This window comes from Equus przewalskii, chromosome 1 (assembly GCF_037783145.1).
Source record: "Equus przewalskii isolate Varuska chromosome 1, EquPr2, whole genome shotgun sequence".
Classification (NCBI taxonomy): Eukaryota; Metazoa; Chordata; class Mammalia; order Perissodactyla; family Equidae; genus Equus; species Equus przewalskii.
This window is the reverse complement of record NC_091831.1, coordinates 127,549,718-127,565,610: the sequence shown is the minus strand read 5'-3', so window position 1 is coordinate 127,565,610 and position 15,893 is coordinate 127,549,718. Positions and strand designations below refer to the sequence as shown.

Sequence of the window (15,893 nt, the reverse complement as noted above, 5' to 3'; positions counted from 1 at the left end):
ACAGGAAGAGAGCTAGCCTCCCTGGAGGACAGCTGGAGAGAGGGCACGCTGTGGACCCCCGGGCCCAGCTGGGTCTAAACGTAGGCTCTGCTCCTCCCCTGGCTGTGGGATGCTGCCGGAGGTGCTTTCCTTATCTTTAAAACTCAGACCAACTAGTAGATGGGAGCTGCCGGGAGGCAGGTTCCAGCTCTGTGTGAGTGTGAACTCTGACTGTCTGGCTGTCCATAGTTAGAAGGGACTGTCTTTGGAGGAAGTGAGCACCCTGCCACCAAGGGGGTGACCACTTCGAGGAGGTGTGTAAGGAGACTCCACCATCACTTGCAGGATGGGATGAGATGACCCTTAATTATTTCTGGTTCAGAGATTATTTGAATGCAGGCCCTCAGCTCTGACTGCTAAGTGCCCAATGCCTGTCCCTCCTATGAGGCTTGGGAGGAAAATAGTGCCGACCTCACGACTGCAACCAGTCCCTTTCCCCATCCTCAGTCTCCTCATCTGTGGGCTGCTTGTCCAGCCCCCAGAAGTGCCCATTGTGGACTGGAAAGGCCTTGGGAATCAGCCCCTTACTGTCAGACCCTGGAATAAGCTACTTTGCCATTTAGGGCCTCATGTTTAAAATAGGGATAATATTAAGGATTAGATGAGGTAATGGGAAAGTGTCCCACCCAGAGCTTGGCCCATGGCCCCACAACAACAAATGATAGTTCCTTCCACTCCCCCTGGACATGAATAGCACACAGTTGTCAGCCACCTACCAAGAAGCCACAACTGTTTAGTGACCAGAAGTTTGGATACTTAAGGTCAAGAGAGAGGGTATTCCGCCAGGGCAAGTAGCCCAACCCTCCTTACTAGCCCCTCCCCACCTTCGGGCTCTTATAAGGGGCCCTTAGGCACACAGAATGCACAGGATGTGGCACCTGGCCCTGCAGTGGGCTTGCAGCAGGTGCTCAGTATGTCTCTGGAATGAGGGAGAGGGGCAACCACAGGTCTAGACAGGTAGGGCCTGAGAGGACTTCTGGATGCCAGGTCCTTCCCTTGCCACCCACCCCCCAGGAGCCATTCCACATACAGCTAAGCTTTGGGATGCTTTGTGATGTCACTGCATTCCCAGAGGCAAGTGGTTGTCCAATGATAAATTCAGATGTCAAAGCTGAACAGAAGCTTATAAGTCAGACCCAAGCTCCACTTTACAGATGAAGAACTGAGGCCCGGAAAGGGCAGGTAAGTCAGTGGTAATAGCAGCATCAGAGCCCAGCAGGAATCCTGACTTCTAGTCCAGTGCTCTTCTTCAGGTCGAGGCAAGCTCCTCACTACCCTGTGTGCAGAAGTACTGTCATGGGCGGGCAAAGGCCAGGGATCCCCCATCAGGCTGGGGGGTCCTCCCAGGGCAAGATCCATGTCTCCTATATCAGACTGCAGGCTCTTCTGGGACAGGGGTTGTGTCTCCTCCATCAGACTGGGGACTCCTACTTAGGTTAGGGCCCAGGAGTCCCCTTAACAGACCCCTCACTGTGTGCCAGTCATTGTGGATAGAGAGATGAACAAGGCTGGGCGTGTGCTGTAGAAAGGCTCACAGTCCAAAACAGAGCCCCCACCCCCACCCTCACACAGTGTAGGGGATGCACTGCAGAGAGGGAGGTTGATGTGGGGTCGGGCAGGGCCTGGGAACTCCATGGGCTGCCCACAGCCAGGATAGTTCCTTGTCCTGTCCAAGTCCCAGAGGGATGCTCGCTGTCCGGGTGGAGGAAACTCTCACCAGCTGCAGACAACACCCCACTGGGGCCTTGGGGGCCGAGCCAAAGGGCTGGTCCTCAGCCCGGCCTCAGAACCATGACCCCCCACCTTGGGTGAACCTTCCCCACCCCCACCCCCACCCCCAGCCTGGCTGTGAAGGTGGGAACTGGGTGTGTACACCAGTGCCCCAACCCACTCAAGCCAGGGCTGGACTTGTGAAAAGCTGGGACTGGGAGCAAGCTTCAGCCTTCAAGGGGTTTGCTCTCCTTCCCACTTCTGCTCTTAGGAAAGGTCCAGGCAGTGGTTCCATCTGTTGTGCCTGCCAGTTCCTAGGTGCCTGGAACAGGCCATTTGGGAGGGAATTGTGGCCCCCTGGGGGTCAGCTCCACCCCAACCCTGCCCCTTAGCTTGAGCGTGGCAGGAAGAAGCTCTTTCCCTCTACTAAGGTGAGGCTAGTGCAGGAGGGGCAGGGGGCCCTGGGGTCAGCGGACAGGGTTTAACCCATTCCCTTTGTTCATAACCAAGGAAAAGTCCATCCCATCTCTAGGCCTCCCTTTCCTCATGTGCAAAATGGGAACAGTCAGACACCCGCTCTCTACCCCTGAGGCCACCAGCAAGGACAGAATCAGGACTGGGCACTGTGGTCTAAGAGGGGGTTTGTCATGCTTTCAGCCGACGTCTGGCCTCAAGGAAGGCGAGAAGCTGGCAGAGGGCCTGGGAGAGTATTCATGGGGACTCCTGCCCACTCCCTCTAATTCTTCCTCCTCTTCCTGTCTGGTCCCTGGGGCAGAGTGTCTAGGATATTTCTAGCTGCCTCCTCCAGGCCTTTGGCTTCCCAGGCTCACACAAGTGGTCCCCACATTCCTGCTCTGTTCTGATGGAGTGAACTGGGTGGGCGTTCCCCTCCAGGAGAGGCACATTCGTGTAGGGTCTGCAGATTCATACGTGCGGATCTGTGCATGTGTGTGTGTCTTACAGGGGAGGGAAGTTCCCATTCCCCCTCCCAACTCCGGCTTTGTCATTGTGAGTCACTCCATCCTCCTGAAGAAGGCCTGCAGTTGAACATCTCCTGAATGGCAGATACTGTAGTCCCCCCTTATTCACAGTTTGGTTTCCTCAGTTTTTAAAAAATTATTTTTATTTTTGGTGAGGAAGATTGGCCCTGAGCTAATATCTGTTGCCAATCTTCCTCTTTTTCGGTTTCCTCAGTTTTAGATACCCACAGTCAACCATGGTAGGGAAAATATTAAATGGAAAATTCCAGCAATAAACAATTCATAAGTTTTAAATTGCCTGCTGTCCTGTGATGAAATCTCATGCCCTCCTGCTCTGTGCCACCCATGAGTCATCCCTTTCTTTGTCCAGTGTATCCATACTGTATACGCTACCCGCCTGTCAGTCACTTAGTAGCCAGCTGAGTTATCAGATCAACTGTTGTGGTACCACAGTGCTTATGTTCAAATAACCCTTATTTTACTTAATAATGGCCCCAAAGTGCAAGAGTATTGATGCTGGCAATTCGAATATGCCAAAGAGAAGCTGTAAAGCGCTTCCTTTAAGTGAAAAGGTGAAAGTTCTCTACTTAACAAGAAAAAATATTGTATGCTGAGATTGCTAAGATCTATGGTAACTTTTATTACAGTATATTGTTATAATTGTTCTATCTTCTTATTAGTTGTTATTAATCTCTTACTGTGCCTAATTTATAAATTAAACTTTATCATAGTATATATAGAGTTCAGTGCTATGTGTGGTTTCAGGCATCTGGTGGCGTTCTCGGAACATATCCCCCGCAGATAAGGGGGAACTACTGCACCATCCTACACGGGTCTGGGCCTCAGTTTCTTCACCAATAGAATGAGGTGGCAGAAGGTAATCACTAAGCTTCTTTCCATCTGACATTCTGGAACCAGAGGCTTAGCTGGTCACCCAGGAAAATTCTGTGCAGTGGGAAAAGTGCCCCCACGGTGGGCAGCAGGAGACCCAGGGCTGTCTGCCCCAAGCTACATGACCCTGCACGATTCCCCTTTTTGATCCTCCACTGTAAATGAAGGGGTTAAACCATGAGAGCCTGAAGTTCCTTCCAACTATGACCTCCCTGCGTGAGGTGACTGCTCAGCATTTGCAGCACAGAGGGGCAGAAGAGCACAGTGGTTAGGGGCACACACTCAGACTGGCTGCACACCTTTCCTAGCTCTGCCACTCTCTGGCCACGTGACCTCAAGGAGGTGACTAAACCTCTTGGCGCCTCAGTCTCCTCGTGTGTGAAATTAATAATACCTAACTCATAGTGTTGCTGTAAGCAATAAACGGATAATATCCATTAAATGAGGGAAAATAATAGTACCTACTCATAGGATTGTTGCAAGGGTTATAGGAATTAAGGTGCTTACAAAAGTGCCTGATGTATAGTGCAATTTAAGTGTTTATTATTTCAAGAAGCCCTTCTCCTTCCTGTCCACAGACATATGAGCCCCTCAGCAGCCCCTGTTTCCTTTTCACAAGGTCTGGAGCTACTCAGCAAAGGACAAGTAGGGAGACTCAAGTGGGGAACAGCCATCAGCTTCCCATTCCTATCCCGTCAGGGAGTGCTTCCACACTCAGGGGCTTATTGGACACACCTGCTACTCTCTCATTTTTACAGAAAAGGAAATCAAGGCTCAAAAAGAGACTGGACTAGCCCAGAGTCATGGACAGAGGCCCAGGCCAAATTAGAACCTGCTCCGGACCCCAGCCTAGCCCACTCTATTTACTATACCTCTGGCCCTCCCTCCAGCGCCCAAGTACCCCCACCCCCACCAACCAATGCGGTAGGCTAAGCATTAATCCTGTCCTTGTTTCTTCCCAATTGAATGACCTTGGACACGTCAGGTAAATTCTCTGAGCCTCATTCCGAACACTTTACAGATATTGTCCCAATACCACGAGATAGGTGTTATTATTGGCCCCATTTTGAGGGAACGGGGTCAGATTAGGGTACTTGCACAAAGGCACACAGCTGCTTTAGTGCAGGTTAAATGGGGTATCTTTGTAAGCAGCCCGCAGAGTGCCCTGCATGCAGTAGGTGCCCAGTATATGGTCACTCTTACTACTATTTCTCACACGGAAGTGAGCGACCCCGCAGGTCCCCGGATGCCCTCTGGGCCTGCGGCCATCCAGCTTGCCGGCCACCACATCACATGAGCCGTACTATCTTTAGCCGGACAGATATTTATAGCCCCTGGGAAGTTTTTTCCGCCACTGGGTAGCCCCAGAGTTGGTGGCCGCCGAGTCCCGGCCACCAGCGGTGGCCTCCGCCCTCCGGCCCTCCGGCCCGCCATGCCTCGGGGCCCGGAGGCGCTGGTGCAGGTGTGGGTGGGCAGCCAGCTCTTCCAGGCGGACCAGGCCCTGCTGGTGGAGCACTGCGGCTTCTTCCGCGGCCTCTTCCGCTCCGGCATGCGGGAGGCGCGCGCGGCCGAGGTGCGCCTGGGCGCGCTGAGCGCCGGCGGCTTCCGCACCACGCTGCAGGTGCTGCACGGCGAGCGGCCGGCGCTGGCGGCCGACGACGAGCTGCTGCAGGCCGTGGAGTGCGCCGCCTTCCTGCAGGCGCCGGCGCTCGCGCGCTTCCTGGAGCACAGCCTCACGTCGGACAACTGCGCGCTGCTGTGCGACGCAGCCGCCGCCTTCGGCCTGCGCGACGTTTTCCACAGCGCCGCGAACTTCATCCGCGACGGCGCGTGCGAGCTGGCGGCCGAGCTGGCGCTGCCCGAGGCCCGCGCGTACGTGGCGGCGCTGCGGCCCAGCAGCTACGTGGCCGTGAGCACCCACACGCCCGCGCCCGGCTTCCTGGAGGATGCGTCGCGCACCATGTGCTACCTGGACGAGGAGGAGGACTCGTGGCACACGCTGGCCACGCTGCCCCTGGAGGCCAGCACCCTGCTGGCAGGCGTGGCCACGCTGGGCAACAAGCTCTACATCGTGGGCGGCGTGCGGGGCGCCAGCAAGGAGGTGGTGGAGCTGGGCTTCTGCTATGATCCCGAGGGCGGCACGTGGCGCGAGTTCCCGAGCCCGCACCAGCCGCGCTATGACACCGCGCTGGTCGGCTTCGACGGCCGCCTCTACGCCATTGGCGGCGAGTTCCAGAGGATGCCCATGAGCTCCGTGGAGCGCTACGACCCGACTGCGGGCTGCTGGAGCTTCGTGGCCGACTTGCCGCAGCCGGCTGCAGGCGTGCCCTGCGCGCAGGCCCGGGGCCGCCTCTTCGTGTGCCTGTGGCGGCCGGCCGACACCACGGCCGTAGTGGAGTACTCAGTGCGAGCCGACACGTGGCTGCCGGTGGCCGAGCTGCGGCGCCCGCAGAGCTACGGCCACTGCATGGTGGCCCACCGCGACAGTCTCTATGTGGTGCGCAACGGACCTTCCGACGACTTCCTACACTGTGCCATCGACTGCCTCAACCTGGCCACGGGCCAGTGGACGGCGCTGCCCGGCCAGTTCGTCAACAGCAAGGGGGCACTTTTCACGGCCGTGGTGCGCGGTGACCTCGTCTATACCGTCAACCGCATGTTCACGCTGCTCTATGCCATCGAGGGCGGCACTTGGCGGCTGCTCAGGGAGAAGGCCGGCTTCCCGCGGCCGGGGTCCTTGCAGACGTTTCTTCTGAGACTGCCTCCTGGTGCCTCTGGGCCTGTGGCCTCGACGACGCCCGAACTGTGATCCCTGGGCTGGTCTTTAGCGGGAGACGCCCGGAGTCTTCCCTGAGCCGTGGCTGAGTCTATGAGGCTGGCCTTGGGAGCTGCTTAGAACTTCTCTCTCCGTGGTTGAAGCATCCGGGTCTTGTGACTTCTGACGTGAACATGTCCAGGAAGCTCAGGGAGTAACGACAACGCTGGGGTCTGAGCCCTTATATTACTTGGGCTCTGCCTAGAGCTGGTGGGTCACAATGTCAGTGGAAGGAGTAGGGGGCTAGAATTCAATATCCAGGCTTGTGTGTGAATGGGCCAGAAATTGAGCGTGGCTAGCAGTGTGTTAAGTGATGTTAAATTGCCAACCAGTAGACAAGAATTAGGCACCTACTGTGTGCCCAGCCCATTGCTAGGCCTGATGTGGCTGTGATCCCCAGACGGGGGTCCACAAAGCTTAGAACATAGCCCAGGACAACACACTTCTTGATCCGCAGAGGGCTGAAGGCAACGTGCAAAAAAACCCAAAAAACCCCATAGTATAATAAAAAAGTACTGAAGAAATCAGGGCAAAGAGAAAATAGAGGAGAAATATGTACCTCCGGAAGGAGGATAGTATACAAACTGTATGAAGACGACAGGCCAGAGCATTAGCTGCTGAAAGGGGGGTTTCAGACTGGAGACGGTGAGAGCTCAGAAGAGAGGGAGGGGCGGGGGAAAGCTGGAGCAGATGGGAAGAGCGTCTGTGAGCCCAGCCTTTAAGGCAGAGCAGCTGTAGCTGGAGGCATTTGGGGAGGGCATGAAGCTGGGCCAGCGTGTAGAGACAATAACTGAGCTGAACCTAAAGTGAGACCAATGAAAGAGAAAGGGTTCCCCACATCCCCTTATGGGATGGGACCCGCAGGGGACAACCCAATTGTAAGCCCTTTGCCCACTTCCTTTTTTGCCATCACCCCAGCAGTAGTGGACTCTTAACTTCCATGACTTCACGTCACTCAAGGTATGAGCCTAATCCTGGCCAGGTCTAACTGCCTCATCTTCCTCAGGTGTATCACCCCCCAACATTCTGCAGGTTAATTCTCTTCTCCAAGCCTCTGCTCCTGCCATTCCCTGGACCTGGAATGCCTTTCCTCTTCCTTTCTCTCTGTTGGTTCTGTACCGTTGTCCTCTGTGCAGGATTGGCTGTTCCTGGCCTTGGCTGCCTGCATTGCTCATTGGGCCCCTGACTGACGTCATTCTGTGTGTGTGTGTGTGTGTGTGTGTGTAGCCATGCTCGTATGCCGATAGCAAGGGCAGAGATCCCACTGTGCTGTCAACTGAGCTGGGGCACTCTCCTGCCTGCAGAATAAAATGATGAGGTCCTGAAAGAACCCAGGCTGTAGAGGCCACTAGTTAGGGACCTGGTGTTAGATGAGGACTCTTGTCCATCCCTTAGAATACCCCCACCCTGGTTTCTGGTCAGACACCCTCCCCAGTTCCCCAGCCTCTCCATGTCCCTGGGCAGACTTACCTAAGTGGTCCTGAATGGTCTCTATCCTCCAGGACCCACGGCCCCTGGGAAACCCTGGCCTCACTGCAAGTGGAGAATGTAGCATCAGCATGGGACCTCCTGGGCATGGAGCCTCGTGTCAGGGCTGCCCCTAGCTGCCTTTTCCCCTGACCCACGTCGCAAGCCCTGGAGAATGCTGCCCTCAGAAGTCCAGGAACTTCTGGCCCTGGACAAGCCTAGTCTGATGAGTCACAACAATAAATCCTGACTTTTGCATCCCGTGAATGATGTGCAAAGTACTTTCACGTCCATTTTCCCACTCCACCCTACCTCAGTCCTGGGAGTTGGGTACCTTCTCCCTGTGGCAGATGAGCTGTATGGGGCTTGGAGGCCCAGTGACTGGCCCAAAGCTTCTGGCCCTTGCCAAAGCATGGCAGAGCCCCTCACTTCTAGTTTCTATCAAAATATCATTTTCATCACGTCAAAGATTTTTTTAACTCGTTAATAGAGGAACAGAGGAATGGTAAAGCTGGCTCTGAGGAGCACTTGAGAGACAGATTTGTATATGTAGTTGGAAAAGACATACTGAAATAAGTTTGCTAAGGTAGAGAGAAAACTGGCTAATGTCTTACAGGGCAATAAGACCATAACTTCTGTGCTTCTCTACTGGGCTAAAATCCTTTCATCTTCATGTACACGCACATACATACTTGCACACGCAGCTGCAAGTTAGCAGGTAACTTCACAAAGTCAGGACCTTAATCAACAGTAAATTGCAAAACAAAGGCACTTTCCCCAGAGAATTAGATAGCTCTTAGCTGCCCCGGAATGACGTTGAAAGGACATGCAATGCTCGTTTTGCCTATTTCCAAGTTATGGATAATTTTTCTTAACAGTGCAGAGCGCTCTCCTTCTTGCTCACTCTTCCTGACCAGTCCCGGACACCCTGAGACTGGAGATTCATCAGCTTGTCTGCACTCTCAACCCACAGAGCTCTGTGTTTGTTGGCTTTTGCAGCTGGCCACATGGTTTGGTCATTCCCTGATCCAGAGCAGCCCTTTCTTTTATCTTTTTTTTTTTTAAATATTTTATTTTTCCTTTTTTTCCCCAAAGGTCCCTGGTACATAGTTGTATATTCTAGCTGTGGGTCCTTATATTTGTGGCATGTGGGATGCCGCCTCAGCATGGCCTGATGAGCAGTGCCATGTCCACGCCCAGGATCTGAACTGGTGAAACCCCAGGCCGCCAAAGCAAAGCGTGTGAACTCAACCATTGGGCCATGGGGCCGGCCCCAGAGCAGCCCTTTCTGAGATGTCTTTTGTGCCTAATGATAACAGTGTTCACAGAGAGCTTTCCCACGTTGACTTATTTAAGCTTTGTAAGAATTTTAAGTGGTAGGCAGCTCAGCGACACCCCAACTCCCCTCTTAAAGGAAAAAAAAAAAAACAAACACCCAAAGGTCACGAGCCTGAAAGAGGCACAACTAGGGAGTAGAAGAGCCCGGCTCTGAACCCAGGGCCACGTGCTTGTTTCCTGTTGCTGCCTTCCTGCTTGGCTGACATTCTGAGATGGACAGAGTATTTCTGCCAGTGTCCCTAACACTCCACTCCCTGTTACTCTTCTCTCTGCACGTCCTCCTCTTTGGGATCATCTGCTCTCCTGGACCCAGCCCTTCCCTCCTCCTCTTCCTCCTGCGACAGGAAAATTAGCTGTCCTGGTTCTGTTGCCTTAGGATCTAGCTGGGAGACTAAGGTGTGCCTCACCAGGGTGTTAATGACTGGTTAGGGCCCTGGGGGGTGTTTGTACTTTCACAGATACTCCCTCCCTCTCACAAGATGTGGAAGAGGTTTTATAATCCAGCCCACCTTCTCCTCTGGCCTCACAGGTCAGGCTCTGTTGTTATTCCCACAACCCGCCACCACCCGGCACCTCAGTCACCATGCCTGGTTTGCAGGTGAGGAAACCAGCAGAAAGGTGAGATGAGTCACCCAAAGTCACATAGCCAGTCAAGTGGAAGAGCAAGGACTTAGAACCAGGACTTGGGATCCTCAGCCTCTCATACCCTGGCACCTAGACTTCACTGCAGGAAGGTGTTTGGGGGCATAATCCAGGTGCAGGTGGGCGAATTACAGAGATGCTTAGGAATTGCTAAGCCCAGAAGGCCGGGTTTGAAATCTCTCTATCGCAGCCAGAGGCCCGTTCTGAGATGTCTGTCCTTGTAGGGAGATCTATACACACATACAGCTTAACACAGCAAGGAACATTTTCCTGAACCTCCGTGACAGCCCTGCAGCCCAACTCTCTAGAGTTCTCTCAAGTCTTCCATGAACTTTCTCCTTGCCGCTGACTCTGGATGCCCTGAGCCCCAAGCTTTCCTCTCCTTGGAAGTTATCCTGTTTTGTTTATATAGCCTGCCTGACAGAGCCAAAAGGAGAAATCAGACCTTCCCACACTCCACCCAGGGCTGCCTTCCCTGCCTGCATCCCTTCCATCTGTTCATGTGGTAGCCAGAGCAATCCTAATGAAATGCCAGCCAGACCTCGTTGCTTCTCAGACCCTTGGGTGGCTCCTCATCTCACTCCAGTGAAAGCCAAAGTCCTTTCAGGATCCCCTGCCCCATTTCCTTCCTGACTTCACCCCTCCGGCTCTCCCCCTGGCCTCATTGCTATTCTTCAAAGACACCGGGCACACTCCTGCTTCAGGGCCTTGGCACAGTGTCCCTCTGCCAGGCACACCCCCCTCACTTAGCCACCTGGCTCACTCCACACCTCCTACAGGCCTTTGCTCCAATGTCACTTTCACTCTGAGGCCTTTGCTAAGCACCCTGCTTAAAACCTGCCTCCCCCTTCTGCATTTCCTGCTCCCTTGTCCTGCTTTGTTCTCCTCCATAGCCTCTAGCATCATCTACCATGCTGCACTTTTACTTGTTTAGTGTCTGTTTCCTCCTACTAGAGCTTTATGAGGGCAGAGATTTTTGTCTGTTTGTTCACCGCTGTATCACCAGGACTGAGAATAGTTACTAGAACATAGTAGGGGCTTAATAAATATTTAATGAATGAATGAATGGTGCTCAATGGATGTCAAAAGAACGAATGAATGCATTGATCAATCAATCAAAGGAAAAACCCATCGAGAGAGGCTGTTGGATTTCAGAGGAGAGACGTATCGTGTCTGGCAGGGGGTGGGGGTGGGCAGGTGACTAGCGGAGGCTTTCATGAGGAGGTGATGAGCTGTGTGGTCCAGCGTACAGCCTGTGAAGAGTGGGATCTGAGAGGGGCAGTGGCTCATAGAGCGCTTCTCGGCCTTCAGTGGAGGGGAGGAGACTGGAATGGAAGTGCTAATCACCCTGTGAAGAATTGCTCCTCTTGGCGGTGGAATACACAGAGGGCTGGTCTGTTTATTTTCCTTTGGCCCCAAGCAGCTGGGCCTCTTTTTCATCCTAATTGCTTTGCTTCAGGTTGCTGTCACTTCCCAGGAACAGGGGCAAGTTAACTGTGCTGGTGGGAGACACAGCTGAGAGACGCAGCTGCAAACAGGCCACCTCTGAGCGTGCCGATCACGGGTGTGGGACCCCCGTGGCGGGGGTCTCCAGAACTCATCCCAGCAGTGTCCTCTGCAACCCTCACAATTCTGCCCCAGCTGGAGTGGGGAAGCACAAAAAGAGGGAGCCCCTTTCTCTGGTTCTCACCAACTAACAAAAGGTAAAGGGGGCCTATTGTGGGCCACAGGGTTTGGAGCAGGGTGTAAGCATCTTGTCCAACCTCTTTCTTTTCACAGGGAGGAAAGGGAAGTCAAGGGAGGGCAAGTAAGTCGCCTGGAGACCCACAGTGGACCACCCTGAGCTAAAACCCACCCCTCTAGAATCTTCTTCCCATGATACCATGCTGCATCTCTTGTGCTGCCTTCCAGGACACCTGTGAGGGAGGTACCCCAAAATGACCCATCAGGCCTCCTTCCCTGCTTCCAGACCTTCATCCTTATTTTTTCCAGTAAGTCTCGCCCCCTTTTGTGTCCCATTCTTTAGCACTCTGCTTTTATTCAGCAGATAGAGACAGAAGAGTTAATCTCTAATGTTGGTATTTGGGCACCTGAGCCCTTCAGATCTCTCTCTCTCACACACACACACAGCATGCATGCATGCACGCACAATTTTGACAACTCTTAAGGGTGGCCTGATGCCGTTGTCCCAGTATGCTTCTCTTTCCAGTGACGTATTTTCATTCTAACAGGGGCCTTCCATTACATGTGCCTAACCCCACAAGCCTGATGAGCAGAGGGAATTTCAGGTGCTCAGAGAGGGAGGTAGCACTGGATTGGGGGTAGGAACAAGGGACTGAGGATCTCGTAGGTACTGCTCACAGAGGGCCAGCTCTGCCTGCCAGGCAGCCTGCTGGTTTTGGAGTCACACCCTGGCTCTGAGAGTAACTGCTCTCTGACCATGGGTGACTTCCTTAACCTTGCTGAAATTAAGATATCTTAACTCTAAACAGGGAGGGTAATTCCTGCCCCGGAGGGTTGTTAGGATGAAATGAGAACCTCCAGGCCAGCATATGTTATACTCTCCTTACATATTCCTTTCTCCTCCCCTCCTTTTCACCCCTCTGTCACTTCCCCTTTATTAAAACCCTTTCTGTGAGGCAGGCATGGGTTGGACGAGCCACACAGGGTCCTGCGATCTATGCACTTATCACTCAGTGAGGAGGCAGGATCACAGAACAGGTAGGGGCAGAATGGTAGGAATCGGCTTTGGTGTCAGGCGACCTGGGATCATATTCCAGCTCCATCGCTTGGTGGCTGTGTCATCTTGGGCAAACTCAATTTCTTTATAAAATGTCGATGATGATAAGACTTCCGTATACAGAGTTGTCCTGTGGATAGATTCTGTGAAGCATCTTTCCTGCCAAGATGTGTGCCAGGAGGCTGCCATTTGGGTTATGTCTTTAGGCCCCCTTGACTCTGGCTCCTGATGGGGGATACCAGCTGAAGGTGAGCGCTGGGAGGAGTGGGAGATCAGGGGACTTTGTTTCCGGCTCCCTCACTGCAGGCTGCCTCACACTTTTTCTTCTACTGACCAGAGTCACAGCTTCTGTCAGGTGGCTCTTTCCATACAGCCCTCTCAGTCTCCAGGTCATGGTGGCCACCCCTCCCCTCACCCTGCAGGCCTAGGATGGTGAAAGCCCCATTGCACTATCTCTGAGGTGACCTTCCACCCTTTGTAAATAGCATCCTTCCTCAGCTCCCCTCTAATGACCCAATTTGAGTGTGCCATCTCTTTCCTGCCAAGATATGTGCTCTGTCCCCTCTGGCCGTCGTCTCTCTGGGCATCTGTCATGGAATGGCTAGGTTTGGGCACAGCAAAGGATACTGAAAAATGTCCATCTCAGTGCCTGGGCCTGATTACACAGTGGTGGGAACCAGAGGAACATCTTACCAGAAGGGGCGGTGCCTCAGTAAGCGGAAGCTAGAGCCTTGTCTCCCAAGCCACTTGAATTTCAGGGGAAAAAAGTGACCTTTAGAAACTCTCTGAGGAGTGACTGGGAATGGAAACAGAACCAGACGTATGAGCTCCACGGAACACAGCTTCTGCTGCTCCCTCCCAAGCGAGGCACCAGGCAGGTCTGCAGCCTCTAGGCCTCCAGGTAGGGCCTGATTGTCTACTGCCCTGGCCAGACCTGACCTTTACCAGGTTTAACCAAGGGGTCTTGCAGGATGCATAGTGGGGAGCCCTGGAGACCCTCACTCCAGGCCCAGCCCTGCCACCCATTTGTGGGGTGATGTTGGGCTGGTTGCACTACCTCCCTGAGCCCCACTTTGCATCTGTCATTGAAGACGGTAGCCCCTGTGTGGTACACACATTTGCTGTGTGGTCAGTGAGGGAACATGTGTGCAGGCCCATGGTGAGAAGAGCTCGGATGCTCCAGCTTCTAGTTCAGACTTTTCGGATTCTAACGCAGCTCTAGCACTGTCTCACCATGTGACCTTGGGCAGCTGTTAACCTCTGAGTTTCAGGTGGCAGCTGTCAATGAGGGCTGTTGGGAGGTGAGACAGTACACAGAAGGAGCTTAGGACAGTGCCAGGCCCACAGCAAGTGTCACTAAACCAGAAAGCTCTCCACTCTTCGGTGAGGGCAGTAGATTATCTTGCCACTAGCGGTTGGTCTGGCTTCAGATGGAGAAGGCAATTAATGACTACGTGGTATGGTTGGGAGCCCTAGAGAGGGGCTTTTGGCCTTGAAAGCATCTCCTGCCCTACTTCCTGGTTAGGCATTGTCTCTAGAATAGAACCCCTTGACCCTGCACTGTCTTAGAGACATAGGCCAGGTTAGGTGGCTGGCATGTGAGTCCTTTCACCAGATGCTGAGAAGGTGTCATCCCTATGATGTTTGGGCCCCAGCCCCTGTAACTGAAGGCCCTGCACCCCTGGGGAGCTCAAAATACTTCTCTTAGCTTCAGAAGCAGTGACCTACCTTGGAACCTCGAGAACAGCTCTGGACTGCCACCAGGCCATCTCCTTGGCCACCTGCCCCCTCATAGCCTGGGGTTGGGGTGACAGGGAAAAGCTCCTCATCACAGAGATAGGGCTGGTGGCTTCCTTGACCAACAGCACCCACCCCTCTCCTCAGAGCTCAGCCTGGTCCACCACAGAAGCATGGTCACTGCTTCTGGCCTGCTCAGGGAGAGTAACCCATGCTTGTCTCTGCTCAGCCCTGCTGCCATCAAAAAGGGGCCACGTGGTCCCCAAAGGAGCAAGTCACAGGAGTCATGAACCAACTTGGACCTCTGTCCCTTGCTTGGGGTGGAAGGGTCCTCCTTGTGCAGACTAATACCAGGATCTCTTATTCACTCCAGTGCCAGCCATGTGGTCCCTCCAGGGCCTGAAGGGCTGGGCACTAAGGAATAGGGGCTGGCTGCCTTTGTCCCCTGAAACCACTCTGATAATGTCATCTCAATACCCAGTGCTTCCCTTACACATTCTGGTGCATCTTTCACCTGGAAATTGGGTGAAACCTCTTTGGAAACCTTTCAGCCTGGGCTCCACCTCAGAGGAGAACTCTCATGGGTTTCCCTCCTTTCCTTCCTCTTCATTCAGCAAACGTTTCTGAGCATCCCCTCTAACCACAAGCTGTGCCAGCACTGGGGGCAGAGAAACAAACCAAGTTGGTCCCTTCCCTCAGGGCTTCACAGTGGAATGAAGGAGGCAGCCCCTCGGTACTTGTAGGACCACAGGGTAAGCTCCTGGATGGAGATAAGCCCCCTCGGGGAGAACCAGAACTTCCAGGCCTCCTGGCAGCCCAGGGCCTCCACCCATTCTTTCCTCACCCTGCTTTACCGTCTTAGACCTTTCTCCAGCTTTGAGAGGTGCCAGGACATGCTCTTTGCTCCATTTGCCCACGGCCTTTACTCATCTTCTCCTGTTGCATCCAGCAGGGTGCTTTGGCTGTCAGCAAGAGAAACCGCCTTTGGCTAAGTTAAGGAGAATGGATTCTATTGGAAGGCCTATGGGTAGCTCCAGGCTCCCTGGGAAGGCCAGCACACCTGGCTGGGAAAGGACAGGAGCCGCACAGCTGCAAGGGTCCGCAGCAGCGGGAACTGTTTCCAGGCCCTCTGAGGCTAAAGCCAGAATGCGTGTGCCCAAGATCCAAGGTTACACACTAGAGTCGGCCCGGCCCTGTGTAGGTGACATGTGCCCACCCCCTATCAGGGGAGGACAGGGCACTTTGACTGATGACAACACACTAAGAGGGCCCACAACTGGGGGAGATGATTCCTCCCAGTCCACCTGCTGTCACTTAAGAATAGGGGGAATGGCCCCTAGGTGGGTGACAAGAAAACAGCAGTGGCCACTCTGGTCTCCCTTCTGTCACCCCTGTTGGCTCCGCTGTGTTGATTCTTTTGCTCCCTGGCTGCAGCATCAAGTTCGGACTCCTCAGGCTCCAGGCGTGCTGAGGGGCCCACCATTCCCTCCCACCCTAGGTTGTCTCATGCCTGGGTGACTGCTGCCGGGAATGT

General features: G+C 53.9%; 1 protein-coding gene across 1 annotated transcript; it reads left to right on the top strand.

Moving 5' to 3' along the window:
* Nucleotides 1–4,148: 4,148 nt before the first annotated feature.
* KBTBD13 (kelch repeat and BTB domain containing 13) lies at nt 4,149–8,169 on the top strand. The gene is made up of 2 exons (XM_070623279.1): nt 4,149–6,645; nt 7,938–8,169. Exon 1 carries the CDS (start codon nt 5,053–5,055, stop codon nt 6,427–6,429), a length of 1,377 nt encoding a protein of 458 aa, XP_070479380.1. The 5' UTR covers nt 4,149–5,052; the 3' UTR covers nt 6,430–6,645; nt 7,938–8,169.
* The last annotated feature ends 7,724 nt before the right edge of the window (nt 8,170–15,893 follow it).